This window comes from Opisthorchis viverrini, assembly GCF_000715545.1.
Source record: "Opisthorchis viverrini unplaced genomic scaffold opera_v5_480, whole genome shotgun sequence".
NCBI lineage: Eukaryota > Metazoa > Platyhelminthes > Trematoda > Opisthorchiida > Opisthorchiidae > Opisthorchis > Opisthorchis viverrini.
This window is the reverse complement of record NW_008752138.1, coordinates 278,758-298,311: the sequence shown is the minus strand read 5'-3', so window position 1 is coordinate 298,311 and position 19,554 is coordinate 278,758. Positions and strand designations below refer to the sequence as shown.

The window sequence follows — 19,554 nt, the reverse complement described above, 5'->3', positions numbered from 1 at the left end:
CCTTCTTGCATCGAATCACCCTGATGCCTTAGTGGTTACTGATTCACCTTGAATACCCCTTTTGAAGATGGGTACCATTATCTACTCAGTCCAGTTGTCTGGGACGGTCTATTCCTCTCAGATGGACACAAATAAGCGCGATAGGCACTGGCCAAGGATCTCATCACCCCCTGGAGAGAGCGGTTGAAGGATCGCCAGGATCAAAAGTACAGTGGCGTTTGAGGAGGGGTTGTACTTAAACCATTCTGGGGCTGAACAGGAATTCATATTCACAACCCCCCTTTCTGTTGAAGGCCAGCACATCGGATTGGAGTTAGCAGGTAACCGAAGTACTGTTCGAAGTATCGTCTAAAGATCCAAAAGTTCTTTGCCGTTTTACTCCCTGATGGTCTCGCTGTCAAGAGGCTTCTGAGGAATTTTCGCTCCTTCCGTTTTTTCAGCCTTTTCGGTCGGGAGACCTCGTGGTCTGCACGGAAGCTTAGTTTTGCCTGATGTCTGTTTGAGTTGTTTGAGGCAAGGAGGAACCTATCGCCGGGCTCCAACAAACTCATGGGTCTATCGGAGATTCAGTTTTTGAAGGATATGGTTGGCTAGGTTTCGCCGCCAACTTAAGTTCCTACTTTGGATAGTACTTTGAATGCCTTTTCTCAGTGGTCGTTGTCATCCGATACCGGATCATTCGGTGGATGATCGACGAGCCGGTTCTGATAGGTTCGTCTGGTTTGTTGGTCTGATAACTTCTCAAAGGCTAAGTGAGGTATGCGCGTAATGAAAGGCAGTAGCAACGTTGTTGGAGTCCACGTTGGTATTCCCGAAGGAGCGGCAGATGATAATCGACCCTCGTCACTGGTAACCGATGGCAATGTGGTTCATTCGTATTTGGGACTAGTTGGTTGGAGAGCAACAAGTTTTCCAGCGATTTACGCTGTTCCTGAAATTGGTACTGCAAACAAACGGTCTGTGATCAGCGCACATCTGGAACTGTTGCTGTCGGTTGTCCGTGCGTCTCCTACCCGACCCAAGACGAACAGCCGTTTGGGCCTCAGTGGCGCTTCGCCCACGTACCTTAGCGTTCACATCACCAGCAACCACCGCGATGTCCGACCTTTTAGCCGTTTGTAAAAGGGCATCTATAGCGTCATTGAAACTGTCTTTGGTAGATTCAGAGCAATAGTTCGTTGGAGCGTAAACAGGCATAATAAGGTGCAGTCTATTCTTGACGAAGCCAGGTTATCCATGGTCAGGTACCTGACAAATATTATAACACTGGGGAACCCTTCCATGTTTAGTTTTTCCACCCAATTCCGGTTACTGACATTTTTTGCTGTGCGACCCTAAACACCCCGTGCATCTTAAGATACGGTGATGCATTTGACCTCGTAACCGTATTCCTCGGGTTGTTCAGGAATGAATTTCCTCTCTTATTCTATGCAGATTAATAACGATAAGTTAAAGATAATCGTTCGGCTGTAACACCCTTTCGGAGCCTAGCTGTCGTGCTACCCGAACGAACCACGAGGGCTGGGATATTGCCAGGTTGCCCAAGCCTAGACAGGAGAAGTCGAGAGGCCGAGGTGGGGTTCGAACCACAGACCCTCCGCCCAGTAAATTCGCGCTCTAACCACTGATCCATCTCGCCCCTCACTACCTCAGTTCCTCGTCATACTGCGCTTACCCACTTGACCCAATTGTTGCGAGTCGAGTGGTTCCGGGTCGAGGTTGGAAGGAAGACGGAATAGAAGGATGTAATGTACGCTTCAATAGTCTAATGACGTTAGTACATGAGCTGAAACTGTAGTGAGAATTACTAGTTAATGGTGCATGAAAGATATGGTTTGCATGACACCCATGTCTTGGTAATGGTACTTTTTCGTTGACTGGAGAATCCTAGCTGCGTGAAGTGTTCAAGTAGCATTGCGTTTCTGTATGCCCTCTTCCTATCTCCAGAATTCTAACATACTACTTGGTCTCCATTACATTTTACAACTGAACATCCCCTTTCTGGTCGACTTGATGTATCCACCACACATACTAGTCTACGATATATCGCGCCTCAAAAAGGATGAAATATTAACGTGTAGTTAAAGTACTCGACCCTACCATAACACGTCATTTGTTTGATAGGCACGTTCTCCAAATCACTGTTTTATTTAGACATTCGTATGCCACACCCATAGACCCGTGATATATGAACATCAAATTTAGCTTTTTCGACTTTAAGATTTCTGATTGGTTTTCAGAGCAGTATAAACGTTATTTTGTAGACCCATGAAATCACTGTTTAGAAATTCGTATGCCACACCCATAGACCCGTGTGACTTTAACGATCACTTATAACCATTTGACAATCGCTTTGCATCCGAAGGTTATTGTCTGGGCTCATACAGAGTAACAATTATTATAATAATTTTTCAGCTGAGCACCCTTTCGGTGCCTGACCGCCATGTCACTCGACGAAAGCACGAGGGCTGGGATACTATCAGGTTGCCCAAACCTGGACAGAAGTCGAGAGGAAGAGATCGGGTTCGAACCACGGACCTTGCGGTCAGTAAATTCGCCCTCTAACCACTGGGGTTTCTGGCGCCCGGGCTCGTACAACGTACCATTTATAATCAGATGAGCGAAGCAGGACCTGGTGTCCGAGAACCCAAGTCATAGTGACCACGGTCGTTATGCACAGCAGTACTCCAGTAGTGGAAACTTGTTCGAAATATGCATGCGTTGGACGAATCTGAATTTTCACGCCTGAACAGGTGAACGTGTTCACATTCGAGCAATGTGATTGGTGTATCCGACTCATCGAACGACGATTTGTCATTGACTTATACATCATCATCATCATCATCATCATCATCATCATCATCATCATCATCATCATCAACGACAGCGTGAAATCAGTGTTCAACACCAATGCTTCACTGCCGTACAACCATGACTTATTTGAAAGCCTTATTGTAAAAAAAAGAATAAAGGTGGATGGAGGAGATACTTAGTGCTAGCTTAACACCATCATTCCNGTTATTTTGTAGACCCATGTGACTTTAACGATCACTTATAACCATTTGACAATCGCTTTGCATCCGAAGGTTATTGTCTGGGCTCATACCGAGTAACAATTATTATAATAATTTTTCAACTGAGCACCCTTTCGGTGCCTGACCGCCATGCCACTTGAGGAAAGCACTAGGGCTGGGATACTATCAGGTTGCCCAAACCTGGACAGAAGTCGAGAGGAAGAGATCGGGTTCGAACCACGGACCTTGCGGTCAGTAAATTCGCCCTCTAACCACTGGGGTTTCTGGCGCCCGGGCTCGTACAACGTACCATTTATAATCAGATGAGCGAAGCAGGACCTGGTGTCCGAGAACCCAAGTCATAGTGACCACGGGTGTTATGCACAGCAGTACTCCAGTAGTGGAAACTTGTTCGAAATATGCATGCAAAACCTCACTTCGGTGATTTACCTCAAACCTCTTAGGATGAGCTCGGATGCCTTACTTTTCGTGTGTCTGGTGATCCTGGTGCAAGGGCGTGGGAATCGCACTCGGTCACATGTCTGAAGGTACCTTACTGGGCTGGATTCCAGCCAATGGCCGTCTTTGCGGTATACCATTCTCAGTCAATGCGGTCCGTTACGAAGAGACTTTACCTTACCGTGGTGTGTGACAGTTTGTTCCTCTATACTCGGGGGTGCACTTGCGAAACTCGTAGAGCATCTCATACCAGATTTCTCTATGTTGGAGGTCTGACGAACAGTTTGCTGGCCCTTCAGGTTAGGGATTGGAGCATGTGTGGTGACTTGTTCCGTGAAAAGGGTAATACACATGCATTTCCCGCCAAACACGGCTGCCTTTCGGTCAGGCTTTTAAGTCGAAGGCTTTGGTTGAGGTCCCTGCTTGTCTTTCCTTCTAAGTCTGGGGGTCATTGCAGTATCCCAGTCCGGCAGCGAAGCATTTGTGTTAGACATTGACGTTATGCTGTCGATAATGATGATGATGATGATGATGCGGTTGACAGCAATCCTCCCAACAGACGACTCTTCNGTTTTATCGGATCTACCAGACTACTTTGACCAACTATGGAAAACCTAGTAAACATTCAGGCGGGCGATATGAACGGCCAATTTTAACCCTGGAAGTAGCACAGTTTGGTAGTATATTTGAAGTCAATGTTTAGCGTACAGATATCGGGCAGTGACCTCTTTAGTTGTGGACTGAACATAGTCTGTTTCCTGTCAAGCGCTCACGCCCATTTACTTATAGACATCAACCGCAAGACAACTAACCGTTCAGCTGTAACGCCACACAAAGACTGATATGCTGCCAGGCTGCCTTGGCCTAGACAGGAGCAGCTGAGATGCCAGATGTTCTGATCAACAAGTTCGCTCCTCAGCTGCTGAGCTATCTGGAGCTCAAAGCCAGCCGCAACGGTAACGAAAACCCAAGACCGGATGAGTTTCTACTACTGACCACTGAGCTCTTGTTTTTGTCGCGAAACATGTGGAACTCGGAGAAAGTTCCCATAATTTGTGGAACTGTTGGTATCATCTGCATCTATAGAAGAGGCATTATCGATCGGCTTGTTGCATAGAATCCCAGTCGCTTATTTGTGACATTCTTGGGGCCAATAGGCAAACGACACACTGGGAAAACCAATCAGCTTTTCGACAGGATTTTTTTCTACTTTTCGACAGTACTTACTGAAATCAAAATACAGATGACAAGATTCACTCATCAATCCTCTCTTCAGATCAAGTTGCCTTCTCACCCGTCCCAGGCGCTCAGAGTCGCAAACTACATGGGACTTTATGGCACTTGGAAGAAGGCACAAGTTGTCTGCTACTTGTTAAGTAGTGAATTCATCGATAATTAACCAATTATATGGCTGCCAACCAATGTCAATGGCGTCCTTATTATCAGTTTCTATCCGGATTGCCCTAATGAGTGTTTGGAGGTTTAGTCACCTCAGAAAGATTGTCGTAAGTTTACACTAAGTCTCGTGCCCGTCCACGTTTCTCCTTTTTTTCACAATGAGGCTTTCAAATAAATCATGGTTGTACAGCTGTGAAACATCAGTGTTGAACACTCATACCCATCGATGATAATGATGATGACTTATAGAAATTAGAATGCACCCCTAAGTCGGACTCATTGGGTCAATTTCTTATTAATATAACGACAAATTTTGAGTAAAATGCTTCCGAAAACCTTACGAGACGCGTTTATTTTATCACGGCGGTCGCGTTATTCACCGTTCTTGTTAGCTGCAATAGAGGAAGGGAAAAACGTGCGTAATATCGCAGCAGATCACATGCGATGCCTTCCGTTTGAATTGGATCCGTGGGGATTTTCCATACCGCCACGTGACACATGCTACACCATTTTTCTGTAAACACATGAGAAGACAGCGGTTCGAGTCGAAGAGTGATTGGACAGGTGTTTGATGTCTAAGCACATGAGTGTGCCTCGGATGGCTAGTTGACACTTTGTGGAGTGCGAAATTCTGTCGGCAACCGGCTTCATTTTTGATATCACGAGAATTTTGTGGAATCTCAACGTGGAAAAAGGTAAGAATCTTTCACTTAACTCTGATTGCAAGTCTAACGACATACCACTGGTCACTTGACAAATTCCGTGCCGTCACGTGGGACAACGTGATTTTTGATTGAATAAATCAGTATAATAAGATATACAAGCGAACGGCGACCTGAAGCCTCTCAGTATGGTCCAGAGATTGGGTTGAGTAATCTCTTGAGCTTCGAGTGAGGCCACCAACAGTGTAGTTTTTCTAAATAAGCTTAATTCGCCTCCTGTCGTAGAAGTGTTCCAACCAAAATGAAGGATAGAATGTTGGTTCTGTATGCTGGGCGACGGTTCGCCAGTTGTGTTGCTGAAGAAGCAACGTGAACCTGAAACATCCGTGGCAGATGAGATTGCCTTCAAAATGCAATGATCGCCAACCCGATAGCAGGGCAGTCACTTGCATCCTATCGCCCGAACAAAAGCCAGTTGGTATGGCCCTAGGCGCCCGAAGTATGTTACAGCTGAACGATTTCTTTCGATAGCAGGGCAGTCACTTGCATCCTATCCTCCGTGTAACTCCACGATCATGCTTCCTCATGCTTCCTGGGCGAGATGGACCAAGTGGTTAGAGCGCGAATCTACTGGCCGGAAGGTCCGTGGTTCGAACCTGACCTCTGCCTCTCGACTATCCCTGTCTAGGCTTGGGCAACCTAGCAGTATCCCAGCCCTCGTGCTTCCTTCGGGTGGTATGGCAGCTAAGCACCGAAAGAGTGCTACAGCTGGACGGTTTTTTTCATACTTCCTCATTAGTGCGTTATTCTCTTCCCAAGTCAGTGCGATGAATTTAGAAGCTGGGTCTATACGTGTAGGACAACAACTTATAATCGGTTGCTAGGTCTTTCGAACAGTTACAATTCCGGGAGCCAAACTCTCACCGCACCTAGCTCTAACTCACTCACTGTCAGTAAAGGCTGTCGTATCGGCTTTACTCCACATCATGAGTTCGACGTGAAGCATGTTTCGAACCGGCACCTCCGGTGAGATTGATAAGGTCGAATATTCGGAAACCGGCTTTCAGTTGTCGAGGCAGCCCAGCTAACGGACCGGAAGGTCCATGGTTCGAATCCAACCTCAGTATCCCGATTGCTCCGGTCTAGGCTTGGGCAATATCCCAGCCCTCATGTTCCCCCCACCCGTTGGCATGGCACCAAAAAGGTACTGTAGCTGAACAATTTTTTGTCCCACTGCTCCATCTTTCCTCCTCGTCATATCTTTACTCTAAATCTCCTTCCTATTCCTTTCTGTAGTAAATAATGAACCCCGGTGCATGCCAGACTGTTGTTTTACATCAGTGTGACCTAGAAAGGCTCTCTCTGGGGGGAAATCTCAGCAAGTGTTTCATTTAAAGTGCCATTATCTTTCAGATTTCTTGGTCGAACGCACCCTTACGGAACCCTTGATGCCATGTATACGATGCTCACGGGCCACGTATACTGACTATCTGGTTGATCTTGAAGCGACGCCAGAACTATGGCACGCATCGTGGCCAAATATGCTTTCTATCCGCCGCGACCGACGTATTCAGTGGTAGCTTGTGAGGATGGATCATCGTACAGACTCCAACTGGATTTGAACGCTTTTCCCTATATGTCCAACGTTTCGGAACCGTCGGAGTTGCTCGTGAGTTCGAATTACATGTTTTTGAATTGTTCATGTGGCTGGCGTTCGTGGATTTAGATCCATTCGTATTGAGTTGTCCTTCCTAACTCCGGACTGGTTGACTCAGTTTTTCTTTGCCGTGGTTCTCGGTGGTCTCTAGTTCAACGGCACTGTTCTGTATCACTTCCTGATGGATGGAGTTGGTCTCATCTTTTGAAGGACCGAATCGCGATAGTATTTAAAATTTTTGATGCTTTCAGTCCGTCCCTGGTTTCTTTCTCTCGCGCACCATTGCCGCCCAGCTGTTCCACACGCGCGCTAGTCTCGTGGACTTTCACGAGTTGCATCAGGATGNTATATATATATATATAATATCAAGCCAACATCGGCGTAGTCTTCGTGGAGCCGGTAGAAGATGTGAGGTTCAAGATAGTGCCAGTTCGTCCAAACCTAGACAAGTAAATCTGGAGCTGGACTCTTGCCACGCACTCCTCTCTCCCTTTCTCTGTCAAATATTTTCAGTTAATTCTTTTAGTTAGTAGTGGTTGACTTGTGGTAGTCACTCTGGAGGTTGAGTACTATCTTCCTATAACAGATCCAGAAGTTCGAGATATCACTCGGTGGTTAGGGCGCAAATTCATTGGTCGGAAGGTCTGTGGTTCGAACCCAACCTCTGCCTCTCGACTGCCCTTGTCTAGCCTGCGGTAACTTGGCAGTATCTTGGCCCTCGTGCTTCCTTCGGTCGTGTGTGGCGGCAGTAGAAGTGAAATGGCAGCTCATTTCCGTAGAGTGTGGTCAATTACCAGAGGGCTGTCTATCCCGTGAATCCCTCTTTCCACACACATGCATGGTGGAAACCTCTGAAACGTATTCACTGCATACTCTCAGTTCCGGACAAATTCAGTTTTGATGGGTTGCTCAGTTGAATCTAGCTAAATATCTCGTCTATTCAGCTCATTTACATGGTGATGAACTGTGAGGGCCCTAACCAGTAAAATCAGTTACGTTAACAACTGCCAGTTCTCTGGATCGGAAACCCATCAAATAATCGCATCACCCTCCTTAGTATCGCTACTTCCGATGATCGTACGGTTGGTATGGGGTTGACTACGCCATCAACCTTGGTCTACACATCCCACTCAATCTTTTTTGACCCCCAGTATGAAGCCCACCGAATAATCGCACCACCCTCCTTATTATCGCTACTTTCGATGATCGTACGGTTGGTATGGGGCTGACCACGCCATCAACCTTGGTCTACACATCCCACTCAATCTTTTTTGAATGGATTGTGTTCGATTCATTCGTGGTATCGTCCCCCTTAGCCATCTTTCCCTTTTCCCCTCCCAGGCCTTCTACACAACGACCCAACGTCAATCGAAAATAGTCTGTCTGTATGTTCCATCGGATGGCGGTTGCTTATCTTCTGTGAGCTCCCCACGTCGAACTACTGTTTTGGCTTCTAGTACAGAGGCTCCGTACACAGTTCTGTTTAGTCATGGAAACGCAGTGGATTTGGGTGCGGTATGTTGCTTTCTACCACTGGAACTTCACGATAGAAAGTCTGTGTATTTTTTCTGTTTTTCGCCAAATGCATAGGCGACCACTTTTCCTATATTCATGCCCATTAGCTGAGTTTCGAATTTTATGATTTCCGATCCTGGCGCCACTGCTGTCAAGAGTGCGAGCAGTCCAACCGTTTGCTGTTTTTTTGCAATGCCAAAGATCGATTCCTCTCAGTTCATCTGCTAGTTGGTTTTCTTTTACCAAACTAGTCAGGTCAATTGTGCGCACAACCTCACGCCGGCTGAAATGTGACCTTTGCTCGCATCGCTCCCGACGCAAGAAGTTTTGTTTAAACGCGAGCCAGCTGTTAGCGAATAATATCGAGCGCGAATTTGGACTGTTAAAAGGGCGTAAACCACACCAACGACTGGAACATGCCCAGGTGAACTTTGGTTGTAGAGGATACTATCGATAGTCTGCAATCACTTGCAGTTCTGATTCGATGCATTCTAACTGGGCTGAAAAGCTCAATGGGAACAAACTAGTCTACAGCAATTGCAACTTATCGCAAATGTATTCGCAAAGTCACACCAAAACGCTCTTGCTCAGCTGAGAAGTACCGAGTAAAAATGGCTCGATTCTGATTGGCTCATATTCTAACCAATCAGGACATGCCCAACTCTCTTCCATAGCCTATTCGTCACACATTTGTCCAGTCAACGGTTTGTTCGTACATTTAGTCCTGACCGTCTCCGGATGCACATTGCATAACTTTCCGACGGATGTATTATTTGATTCTTCTGTAAGGGTGATTGGATTGATTTGCACACTATGTCGTTCGAAAGTCGTCTTATTGATTCTGAATGGCTGCTGAAAGCAATGCTCACTGTGCTTGACTTGATGTGGCACTTGCAATGCTGTGTGACAAGGGTCAACGCAAATTTAACCTTGTGGAAACAGTTGACACTTAGTAAGAAGCAATCGGAGACACTCTTTAGTATGTTGCGATTGCTGCCAAGTGCGGCTGACACTTAGTATGTTGCGATTGCTGTCAAGTGCGGGTGTCACAAGTTCGTTTTATTTCTTCAGCTCACAAGCCGTGTACAATCGTTCCAACTGCTTCTGCCTCGTTCACAGAGGATAAGAAGAATAAGGGTATGAGAATCAAGCTTTGGAGGCGATGGTCTAATCTTTTTAGCTGTGAAGTGGTTCTGTTTGTCCTGTATGGTAGGGACTGAGGCGCATGCACTGAAGACTACAATTTTTACGCAAGACCGCCATTGACTGTGTGGCACAGCCATATCTGTCAGGTCCCCTGATGTCTCCGTTCTGGTGGACGGCAGTTACCATTGCGACTGAGTCGACTGGTGAGGACTTTCGTGCTTCGTTGTCAAGTCATGAACTGGTCGTCCCTTGGTCTTCTACACAAGGCAGGGCAAAGACGTTTCTAGGAGGTAAACGGCCCCCTGACATACAAGGTGTAATTTGTGAGGTGTGACCAGCTGATTCATCGGAGCAGAGTGGACTCTCCCGAATACTATATGGCGTTCTCGGGCTTTACACGGGATCACTTTTGACCTTCACTATTAATTTACACTAATTTCTGGTAGAAATCTGCATTCGAAATGAATCTGTATGAATAACTCAACTGACTGAATTTTCCTTAGTCTGGTATATCAATCCAGTTTGGGAATACTACCCTGCATTCCGCACACTCGATTGAGTTTTTCCTCGGTTTCCCTGAACTCGGGGAAGAAGGCCTTCACTGCGGAGTTATGTATTAGAAAAAACCAAGTGAACAGTTACAGACTATTGGACAGGGAAGTAAAACTCTCATATGCATCATGTTTACAAAAACTGAATATCCATCTTCTCCTTGAACGCGTCTTCCTGAACTTTTCTCGATATTCATTGACTGTTACTCAGATGCAAGCAAATGCGACCCCACAAATTCCGTAGTAGATCTCACTTTTCAAGAGGTGCGAAGCGGATTTACGGAAAACATGCTACTCGCATGCCCCATCAGTAGTATCCACCGTTACTGGGGTAGCTCTGTGATTAGGGTGCGAAATTCCTTATCGGAAGGTCTGTGGTTCAAACCCAACCCGGGCTTCTCGACTGCTTCTGTTTCGGTTTGGCAACCTGCTTGTATGTCAACCCTCGTTCTTCTTTCGAGTCGCATGGCAACTGGGCACCGAAATGGTGCTAGAATCTTCCTGTTTTTGTCACGTTAGACCATATTTGCCGTATAATTCAAACAGTTTTTGTTATGCATGGTGCTTGAATCAATATGAATACCATGGTTGAATGAGAATCTAACTGAAGGTTGTTACATTCAGAATTGGAGCGTCGAAGTTCTTAGGGGTTTTTTGTTGCCCCTCTTGTGAACCCAATAGTTGATGGTTTGCCTTGAAACTGTTTCAGTCAGTCAGACGTTGATGCGAGTCCCGTGTGTATCGAGTTTCACACATGTTTTTGATGAAACTGTCCTGTTAGTACTTACGTGTAGGTTCTTATACCCGGCTTACTTGGAGTGTTCTAACTTTGGTTTGGGTTTGGCGTAGCTGTATGAGGGCTGAGCTGATTCCGGCTCGCTCAACCTTAGACAGGATGTTGATTGGGGCGTTCATACAGGTTTTTTGTCTCAAAAAGCTGGGAGCAGGACATTGATAGTCGGTACCGCACCCTCCAACGTCAGCCCTGTGTTTACCCTGATGGGTCGGAAGCCTAATTATTTGGCCTCTTTGTCCGATGAACAGTCTGATAGGATCGCTGCGATAGATAGACGGTCGCATCGCGATACCTGATGGTAGTGTATAACGGGAAGACTGATCAAACCGTGAGCGGAAACTCGGTTTAAGTGTGGGCTACGTCCCTACCCACGGAGCGATCAATTTTGACTCGTTCGCTGTGTGCCATCCCTGTTCTTACTCTGACAATGAGATGATATACTCATGATCACTGCCTAAACCATTCTCTGAGATGACTACTAACCGTTCAGAAACCTCGTGGACAAATCTAATACGAAGCGTCTTGTGAAGCCGTTTATGAGTCCACCAAAGAGTCAGTGCTCCTCAAAGCAACTTTAGATGTATGCTTTTAATTTTGTATATCCATTGTTCGCCCTGTCCATCCTCCGGTGTTATCCCCTCGGGTTTAAACCGGATACGTGCGTTCAGGCTGATACACCTGTGGTTGAATGCAAACTGCGTGATAGTACCCACGGTGGGCGAGTGTCCATCGACCCAGAAACGGCTGCTATCTCACCATATTCAATGTCATCCGCTTGAAGTCAACCCTGACTGCACCTGGTTCGCTTACCTACGCCTCCATTTGTTTTACTCAGACGGCCGATTTCCTGCAGGAATTCGCGCGTCGGTTCCGTGTCAATATCCTCTCTTATGATTATTCCGGTTACGGTCTGAGTACCGGTGATCTCTTGGAAAGTAATGTATACGCCGACGCGGAGGCCGTGATGAGCGAGCTCCGTGAACGCTTCTCTGTACCGCTGGAACGCACGATTCTTTACGGACAAAGCCTCGGAACTGCACCGACAGTTGAACTGGCAACGAAATACAAGGTACAGTGACCCTTTTCTTCACACATACTCCATGTACTGTCCTCAGCGTTTTTTTTTCACCGTTGATAGCTGAGTGTTATGTCTCATTCTTGTTTATCCAAACGTGTGCTACCATCGACTATTCTGCTTCTCACTGTTCGACAATTTATTTAAGCAGTCTTCTTTGTCCTATCAGGATCGATCACTAGACCTTTCGTGACAGCCAAATTTCTCCTGTTATTCGCTGCCTTCGGGCTCTTTTTCTTTGTACTGTGTGGTGAATATGTAACATCCTGCGGAGCTAAGCGGCCAGTAGAAACCCCTTGTTGTCAATCCGTTTCCTTGAGGTTTTGTATCGGCCAGCCGTGAACCATGGCTTGCAGTTCTTGTGTGTGTGTGTGTGTGTGTGTGTGTTGTATCTGGTGCTCCCTTCACATTCATTCTTTAAAACAAAGTGATCAACGCAAATGTGAATACATCTCACTCCCTGCACGCTCACTTCCAGGTTGCCGGCGTAGTTCTCCACTCCCCTCTCATGTCCGGCCTGAGGGTCGTTTGGCCTAATCTAAAAACGAGCTTCTGTTTCGATGCCTTTACCAAGTGAGTTATTGTGTCTTTCAAAAAGCCAATCACGCGGTAATTCGGCCAAATCGTAGAATATATGCTAGTAATGAAAAAGAGTAAGAAATTCGGTATGATTGAAGTCAGCAAGCGTTCCACCAGAACTGGTTTTGCTCAGTGCCTGCTGGTGATCAACCAAAGACCGCCGACCTTCGGTCCTCAACTAGGCACTCGATTCCGAGGTGGCTCAGCTATAAGGACGCGAAATTATTTGCCGGAAGGTCCGTGCTTCGAATTCAATCTCAGTACTTCAGCTTCTCTCGTCTGGGCTTGGGTAGCCCCTCAACTCTCGTGCTTTCTTTGGACGGTACATCACCTATGCATCAAATGACGTTACAGCTGATCGATTATTTATTATATATAATTATCAATAAGGCACCCGAAACGTTCCGACCGAAAATAGCCCAACCGTTAAAGTTATACAACCCAGAAAATATGGTTGATTAGCAATTATCGTCATCATCAACTACACATTATCCCTTTTGAAAACCGTTTTATCAACTGACAACAGCATAACACTTTGAATGTCATATTGTTAGAAGAAGAGAAAGAAGCTTATTGCCAGGTTACTACTTGTACTACGAGCCCCCGAGGCCTCGTAGTCCATCCAGACAATCTCGGGGAGCACGATTTTACTGACCGGAAGGTCCGCGGTTCGGACCCGACCTCCGCCTCTCGATTTCCCCTGTCTAGACTTGGACAACCTGGCAGTATCCCAGCCCTCGTGCTTTTTTCGGGTGGCATGGCAGCCAGGCACCGGAAGGGCGCTACAGCTGAACGCCAGACAGCCTAAATAGAACGGGAACGCCATTGGTAAACCATATCTTGCGGCGTCCTCTGTCAGGCGCGGGGTGAATTACGCGGACGCTATCCGGGTGAAGATTTACCAATATCTTTGTATTTACAGACGGTACTTGTCACTCCTTTGAGTTGCTCACGCCAGATGGCGAACAGCTGGAGAATACTTTCGGCCCACAGAAACCAGGTTTTGTATGCTCAGAACAGGGCTGAAGTGCTCGTAAGACCTTCTCCTAGGTAGGAAGTTTTTTCCCAAAAACACCCATGTTTGTTACGATTCGCTAACTTCGACTCTGGTCCATTCGTCCGGTGACATTCAGCTCTCCAAGTATTTGACGCGTTTAATCGCTTCATTGGTAGACAGAATGATTGATTTCTCACGTTCGATTGGTCCCGTACATACTGGCCTGGTTGTCCTGTATTCCCTGTTCTGGCTGATGACCGTAATTCACCTTCCTGTTGTTTGATTGGTCTATAATATACCGAGTCATTCAGACCACAACGCAACACGGATCAAGAACGGACCAGTCAGACTTCAATTCGGATTATTATCAATGACCAATCAGGTAGTCGCTTAAAGCTGCTCTTTGTCAGCTATATGAGCGCAAGCACGAAGAAAGGAACTACCCAAATAACAGCACACTGATGACGACTCCTCGAATAGTGACGAAACGTCTGCAAGTCAGTTACCAGGCTCGGTGAACAGCTCAACAGTCACGTGATCAACTAACAGTGAATTCCCCCGAGCTACCAACATTCCAATACATTCTGGCCTGGGTTGTAAACCGAGCAGGCGTTTACCGGTTCTCCTTCTTTTTTTGTTAATCGGTTAGTCGGACAAAATAGCTAGGTTCATGCCAATGCGTCGACTCAGAGCGCCATAAATCGTTCCACTTCCGTGTTAAATGTGAGGGTAAAGGTTACTACTTTAGTCGTGGGAAACATCCGGCACCATCAATTGCGTTGGCTCGGCCATGTGCTACGCATGCCGAGGCACCATCTATCGACATCCCCATGCCTCCTTCAGAGTGACGGATACCGCGAGGTGGATAACGTACGACTTGGCAAACGGGTGTGAAAGATTACGAAACGTTTGCGTATTGTTGGTCCATCACGCTTTGCGGTATGGGGTCCCCGTGACCTCTACTGCGCTTGACCAGAGACTGCTAGAATTGGACGAGATGGGTAGGTGATTAGAGCACGAATTCGGAAGCTCCGCGGTTCGAACCTGACCTCTGCACCTCGACTTCCCCTGTCTAGGCATGGGCAACCTGGCAGTATCCAAGCCGTCTTGCACCAGCATCAGTCCCACTACCATTTCCCGCAACCCTTGCCTCTAAAGTTTCTGTCTCTAAGGGCACTGCCTTATTATCGCTCGTTTATTTTTCCGACGCGTCTCTGATTGTCTTTATTTTATTACTTTATTACATTTCTTACCATTTTAGTAGAGTTTTCCAAACGCAAAAACAACATTTAATCTCTGTTGTGAATACATTGTGGGATTTTTGTAGAACATTATGCAATTTGATGAACGAATATTGCACTTCGAGATGTAGTATTTTAGCGATCATTGCCGCGAAATTTTTCAGTATGAATATCACTTACCTCAAACTCCAGGTGAAGTGGAATCAATGAAGTTCGAGTCTGCGAACCTTAGCCTCCCACTCTCTAGAACCATCCTCAGAAGGAGGTGCTCACTGACTGAGCACCACTATCCTATGCCAGTCCTTCTATTGTGTGCGTATTGTACATATTTCTTCGCAAAAACTGTCTATGTTGTCAGTCTTGGCTGTACGGGCTATCCTGCTTATGGGTAGCAGGCCAATGGAGTGCATCTGTTCAGTACTGTTTTTATTTTGTGCTACTCACAAAGTGTCAGTAATTAAACAAATATAGACTTTTTAGTGTGGTACACTTAATACCGCCGAGAGCAATGCATTGACTCCTTTGTTCAGTGTAGTTCAATGTCTTTGATGTGATGTTATTTTACAGCATCGAAAAGATACCAAAGATTCGATCACCGACACTCATCATACACGGGACGGCGGACGACGTCATTGGGGTTAATCACGGGCGTGAGTTGTACTCCCGCCTACCGAATCCGCTAGAACCTTTGTGGGTTGACGGAGCTGGACACAATGACATCACCGAATTTCCCGCATATTTCGACCGCCTGGAACGATTTTTCAAACAGGATCTGAAATCGAATTTGCCACTGGACGAGCTACCCAGCAACAATATTAGCAGCTTTTCTTCATCCAAAGCAACGTGATGCGTTTTTCCGTGCGTTCTAGAACGAACCAGATCTGAAGGGAGACTCGCAGTTCTGAATTCAACCTTGATAGATACTTGTTATTGACTTTGCTTACCTTTTTTTTCTTACCCCACTCACTAATAATGTTTTATTTTGTCCTTTCCCCACTTGGATCTTTCACCCCACGGGCATTTCATGCACTGTTTAAATCGTTCAGATCGATCTTCATATACCCCCTATCTATGTATTGCAACAGTAGCGTCAACTGTGATAACTTAATGGTTTTTGCGATGGCATGTGATTAGCCGAAGCGGTATGTAACCGGATACAAAATTGCTTATCATTCTCGCTTTTTAACAGTGCTTTTCTAATCTGATCCCATTGATTAGCTGAGCTTTTTACTTGTTACACTACGTCGGTTGGATATATTTAACGTGATACCGCGCGCAACTCTGTATCGACCCTTTGGCTTCCTGCTCCGTCCACTATGGTATATCCAAAGGCACGGTAGCTCTACACAGCCCTTTATGAAGACAAAAGAGAATTATTACAACTGTATTTATAGGGTTATCACAGAGTGCTCCACAAGGTCGTGCTAGAATCTCCGTGAGGGGCGAGAAGCGTAGAGTTAAAGATGCTCGATCCGGATTGGCTGGCGTTTTGACCAATCAGGGCATGCCTTCGTTTGGTCCGTGTCCTGCACGTGACACATCCATCCAAATGATGTGATGTGCGGTTATTGGGGACGGCTGGCTTCTGGGCAGTCAATATGCAACCTGAGTCCGTCGAGAACTAACTTTAAGGTCAACTGACAGCTAACGTGAAACTACGCAGATATGATTCGTTCCTATTCACGGAAGCACTCGTGGTCAAGGTTTCTGGTCGAATAGATAAACTTATCCATAACCGTTAGTTTATTTATCAGTCTGTCGCAGTTCTCCTCTCTCCATAGACACTGTTTTCAGGAATTCTAAAAATGCACTCGATATCATGGGGTCCTGAGGCACCGTTTTTCTTTTATGACGCCCAACGCCATCATAACGATAAATTCCATCCTTAAAACTTTCGGTTCCGATACTTGTGCGCAAAAGATACCGTAAAGGGACGTCGGAATGGTGCAGCGGCTGCGTCGCCCTCGATTTATTGCTTATTACAACTCTTAGGCCGTGATTGATTTACTCCACACACTGACGAATCACTACTGATACCAGTGTCCCATTATCCACATGCTTTTACGCCTTCATCGAAGCGACAGTCGTATAACATGAGCTTAATGCCATGCTTGAATGTCGGTAGTGACTCGCGATAACAGTCTGGTCTGCTTGTCATGATGACCCAAGTGGTTAGAGCGCGAATTTACTGACCGGAAAGTCCGTGGTTCGAACCCGACCTCTGCCTCCCGACTTCCCCTGTCTAGGCTTGGGCAACCTGGCAGTATCCCAGCCCTCGTGCTTCCTTCGGGTGGCGTGGCAGCTAGGCACTGGAAGGGTGCTACAGCTGAACGCTTGTCATCATTTCCTTTCAGGGGGCGAAGTAGCTCAATGGTTTGAGCGCGAAATTACTGACCGGAATATCCGTGGTTCGAACCCGACCTCTTCCTCTCGAACTAGCAGTCCTCGTGCTTTTTTCTGGTGGCATGGCAGCTAGGCATCGAAAGGGTGTTGCGGTTGAAAGAGTGAAAGATTTTGCATGCATGTAAAGAATACGGAAACCTTCGGACCATCGAAGACGGACGGGTCACGAGTGAACGATCACGTCAAACGCGTAAGATCAGAAGAAGACATGAAGGTTTATGCATCTGGGGATGTTAGTCCATAAAAGCACGGCCAAAAACAGTGACTGTCAATCTCTGGCTAATCTTTCGCACCTAAAAATTTAATTTGGACGAATTTCGACCGTTGGTTGCAAGATTCGAATACTTCCCTGACCATCAACTATTTCCTCAAGACCTCGAGATTGACTCAGATTCACCAGAGAATGTGATATCTGATTAGGTTTTGTAGTCTCCAATAGTATATCGGTTTGGCGTTTCGTGTTGATTTTGCTTTCGACCTACTACCAGCTTCCGAGCAGTGAAAACCCAGGGTTCGGTCGCACCGAAAAGTTGTCGAAGCATCACTCTCTAACGCTTTTAAGCGAAGATCTCAGCCTGTGTCACGAGTACACCTGTTATAGCTAGTAGACCAGCGCACGTTTGACTCAAGTTGATATGGTCAAGTCGAAACTCGATGACAATCACTGTAAACTAAATTTGTTATGAGACTGAAACGTTGTGTTCGATTCCTGGAACTGGTAGACTGCCAGTGTTTTCCGAAGGTTGGCTTGACTGATTATGAAAATGGAGAAGTTGTCACCTCTTGGTAATCGCTCTGTCGGCCCGTTTGTTAAACACTGACCAGCTGCTGGTGAGCGAAATTGGCCACAAGTCAGTTGAACCTCGCTTAGGCGTAACTTTTCTGTTTAAGATTACTGATCATGGAATTCGACCAGAGCTGAAGCCTGTCAAGTACTGGCGTACGACGTACTAGGTCAAACCATCCTTCTCCTGGTTGTCAGCAAAGGTTTAAGTGCCATCAGCTACCTTGTTTAACGAACCTGCTCACGCCCCACCCCCTCTTTGTCTAACGTTTGGGAAAAAACGTGGCCGAAATTATGCACGATCCCATTTTATGTGTGTGTGCGTTGTTCCCACGCGGTTGTGCGTCTAAGCATTGCACAATTTCGCCCTGACGGTGACTGATTACAAATAACCTTGACGCTTGCTTGTCATTGGCTGTTATACGAAGGTCGATGCTTGGCCAAATTGGCCACGTTAATCACGTAGTCATGACAATTTGGGTGAAGTAAGGTGAGGAAAAATGGTCAGCAATGCAGTTAACGCACACATTCACGCACAATAACCTACAGTTCTGTCGACACGCTAAATTGAGGTCAGTCTTACCGTTATAAACCGATCAATGTGCTGTGCCCAGTAAAACTCACATTCGCCTGCGATTTTCCGCAATGGCCAGAAGCTGTTCGGAAGTTGGATGGGGAATTCTCTGGTTCTTTATCATGCTACTTGGAGCGTTCCCGTTGGCCATGATCATCGTATGGTTTTATATCATCTTGACGATGATCGCTGTGTGTGTGCCTTCAGCGGATAAAGGGTCTGATTTTCTTCTGAAGGTGATGAAATGGCCAGCAGTTTGTATTCGGAACATGCTTGACGGAAAGAAATTGTGCTGAGTGTGCCTATCTGGGACGGTCAGGTGGACAGTGGACCAGATCGTCCTTCCTTGTGAGCTCTTATGTTTTATACTGGTTTCTGGCATGACCTATGTGCAATGGTTTATCAAAAGACCAGCGCAGTCACGTTCATTTTTCGGATAATTACTCCAAAAAGTGTATTTTCTCTTCTTGTGTTTCGTCATTCCTGTGGCCACTGTAAACAAATATATCGTTTCTATTTCCGATTTCACAACAAATATGGATTTGAAATTTCCACATAGATTAGAGGTTTTGGTGTGTGAACGGGAAATCTCGACAGAGAAGACTTTATTAAACAAATTGTTCAGAAAGTGTGAATTCAGATTTGCGACAGCTAAAAGTCATCTTCACGTGACGATCATTTTGAAGTCACACATCAGACCCCT

The 19,554-nt window shown here is 46.1% G+C and overlaps 1 protein-coding gene across 1 annotated transcript; it reads left to right on the top strand.

The window, feature by feature from the left end:
- Positions 1–6,945: 6,945 nt before the first annotated feature.
- Positions 6,946–16,287, top strand: T265_11318 (hypothetical protein; the record flags this gene model as incomplete). Its single annotated transcript, XM_009177943.1, has 5 exons — positions 6,946–7,202; positions 8,532–8,705; positions 12,034–12,267; positions 12,752–12,846; positions 15,658–16,287. The coding sequence occupies 5 exons, from the start codon at positions 7,053–7,055 to the stop codon at positions 15,935–15,937; spliced, it is 933 nt and encodes a 310-aa protein (XP_009176207.1).
- Positions 16,288–19,554: the final 3,267 nt, after the last annotated feature.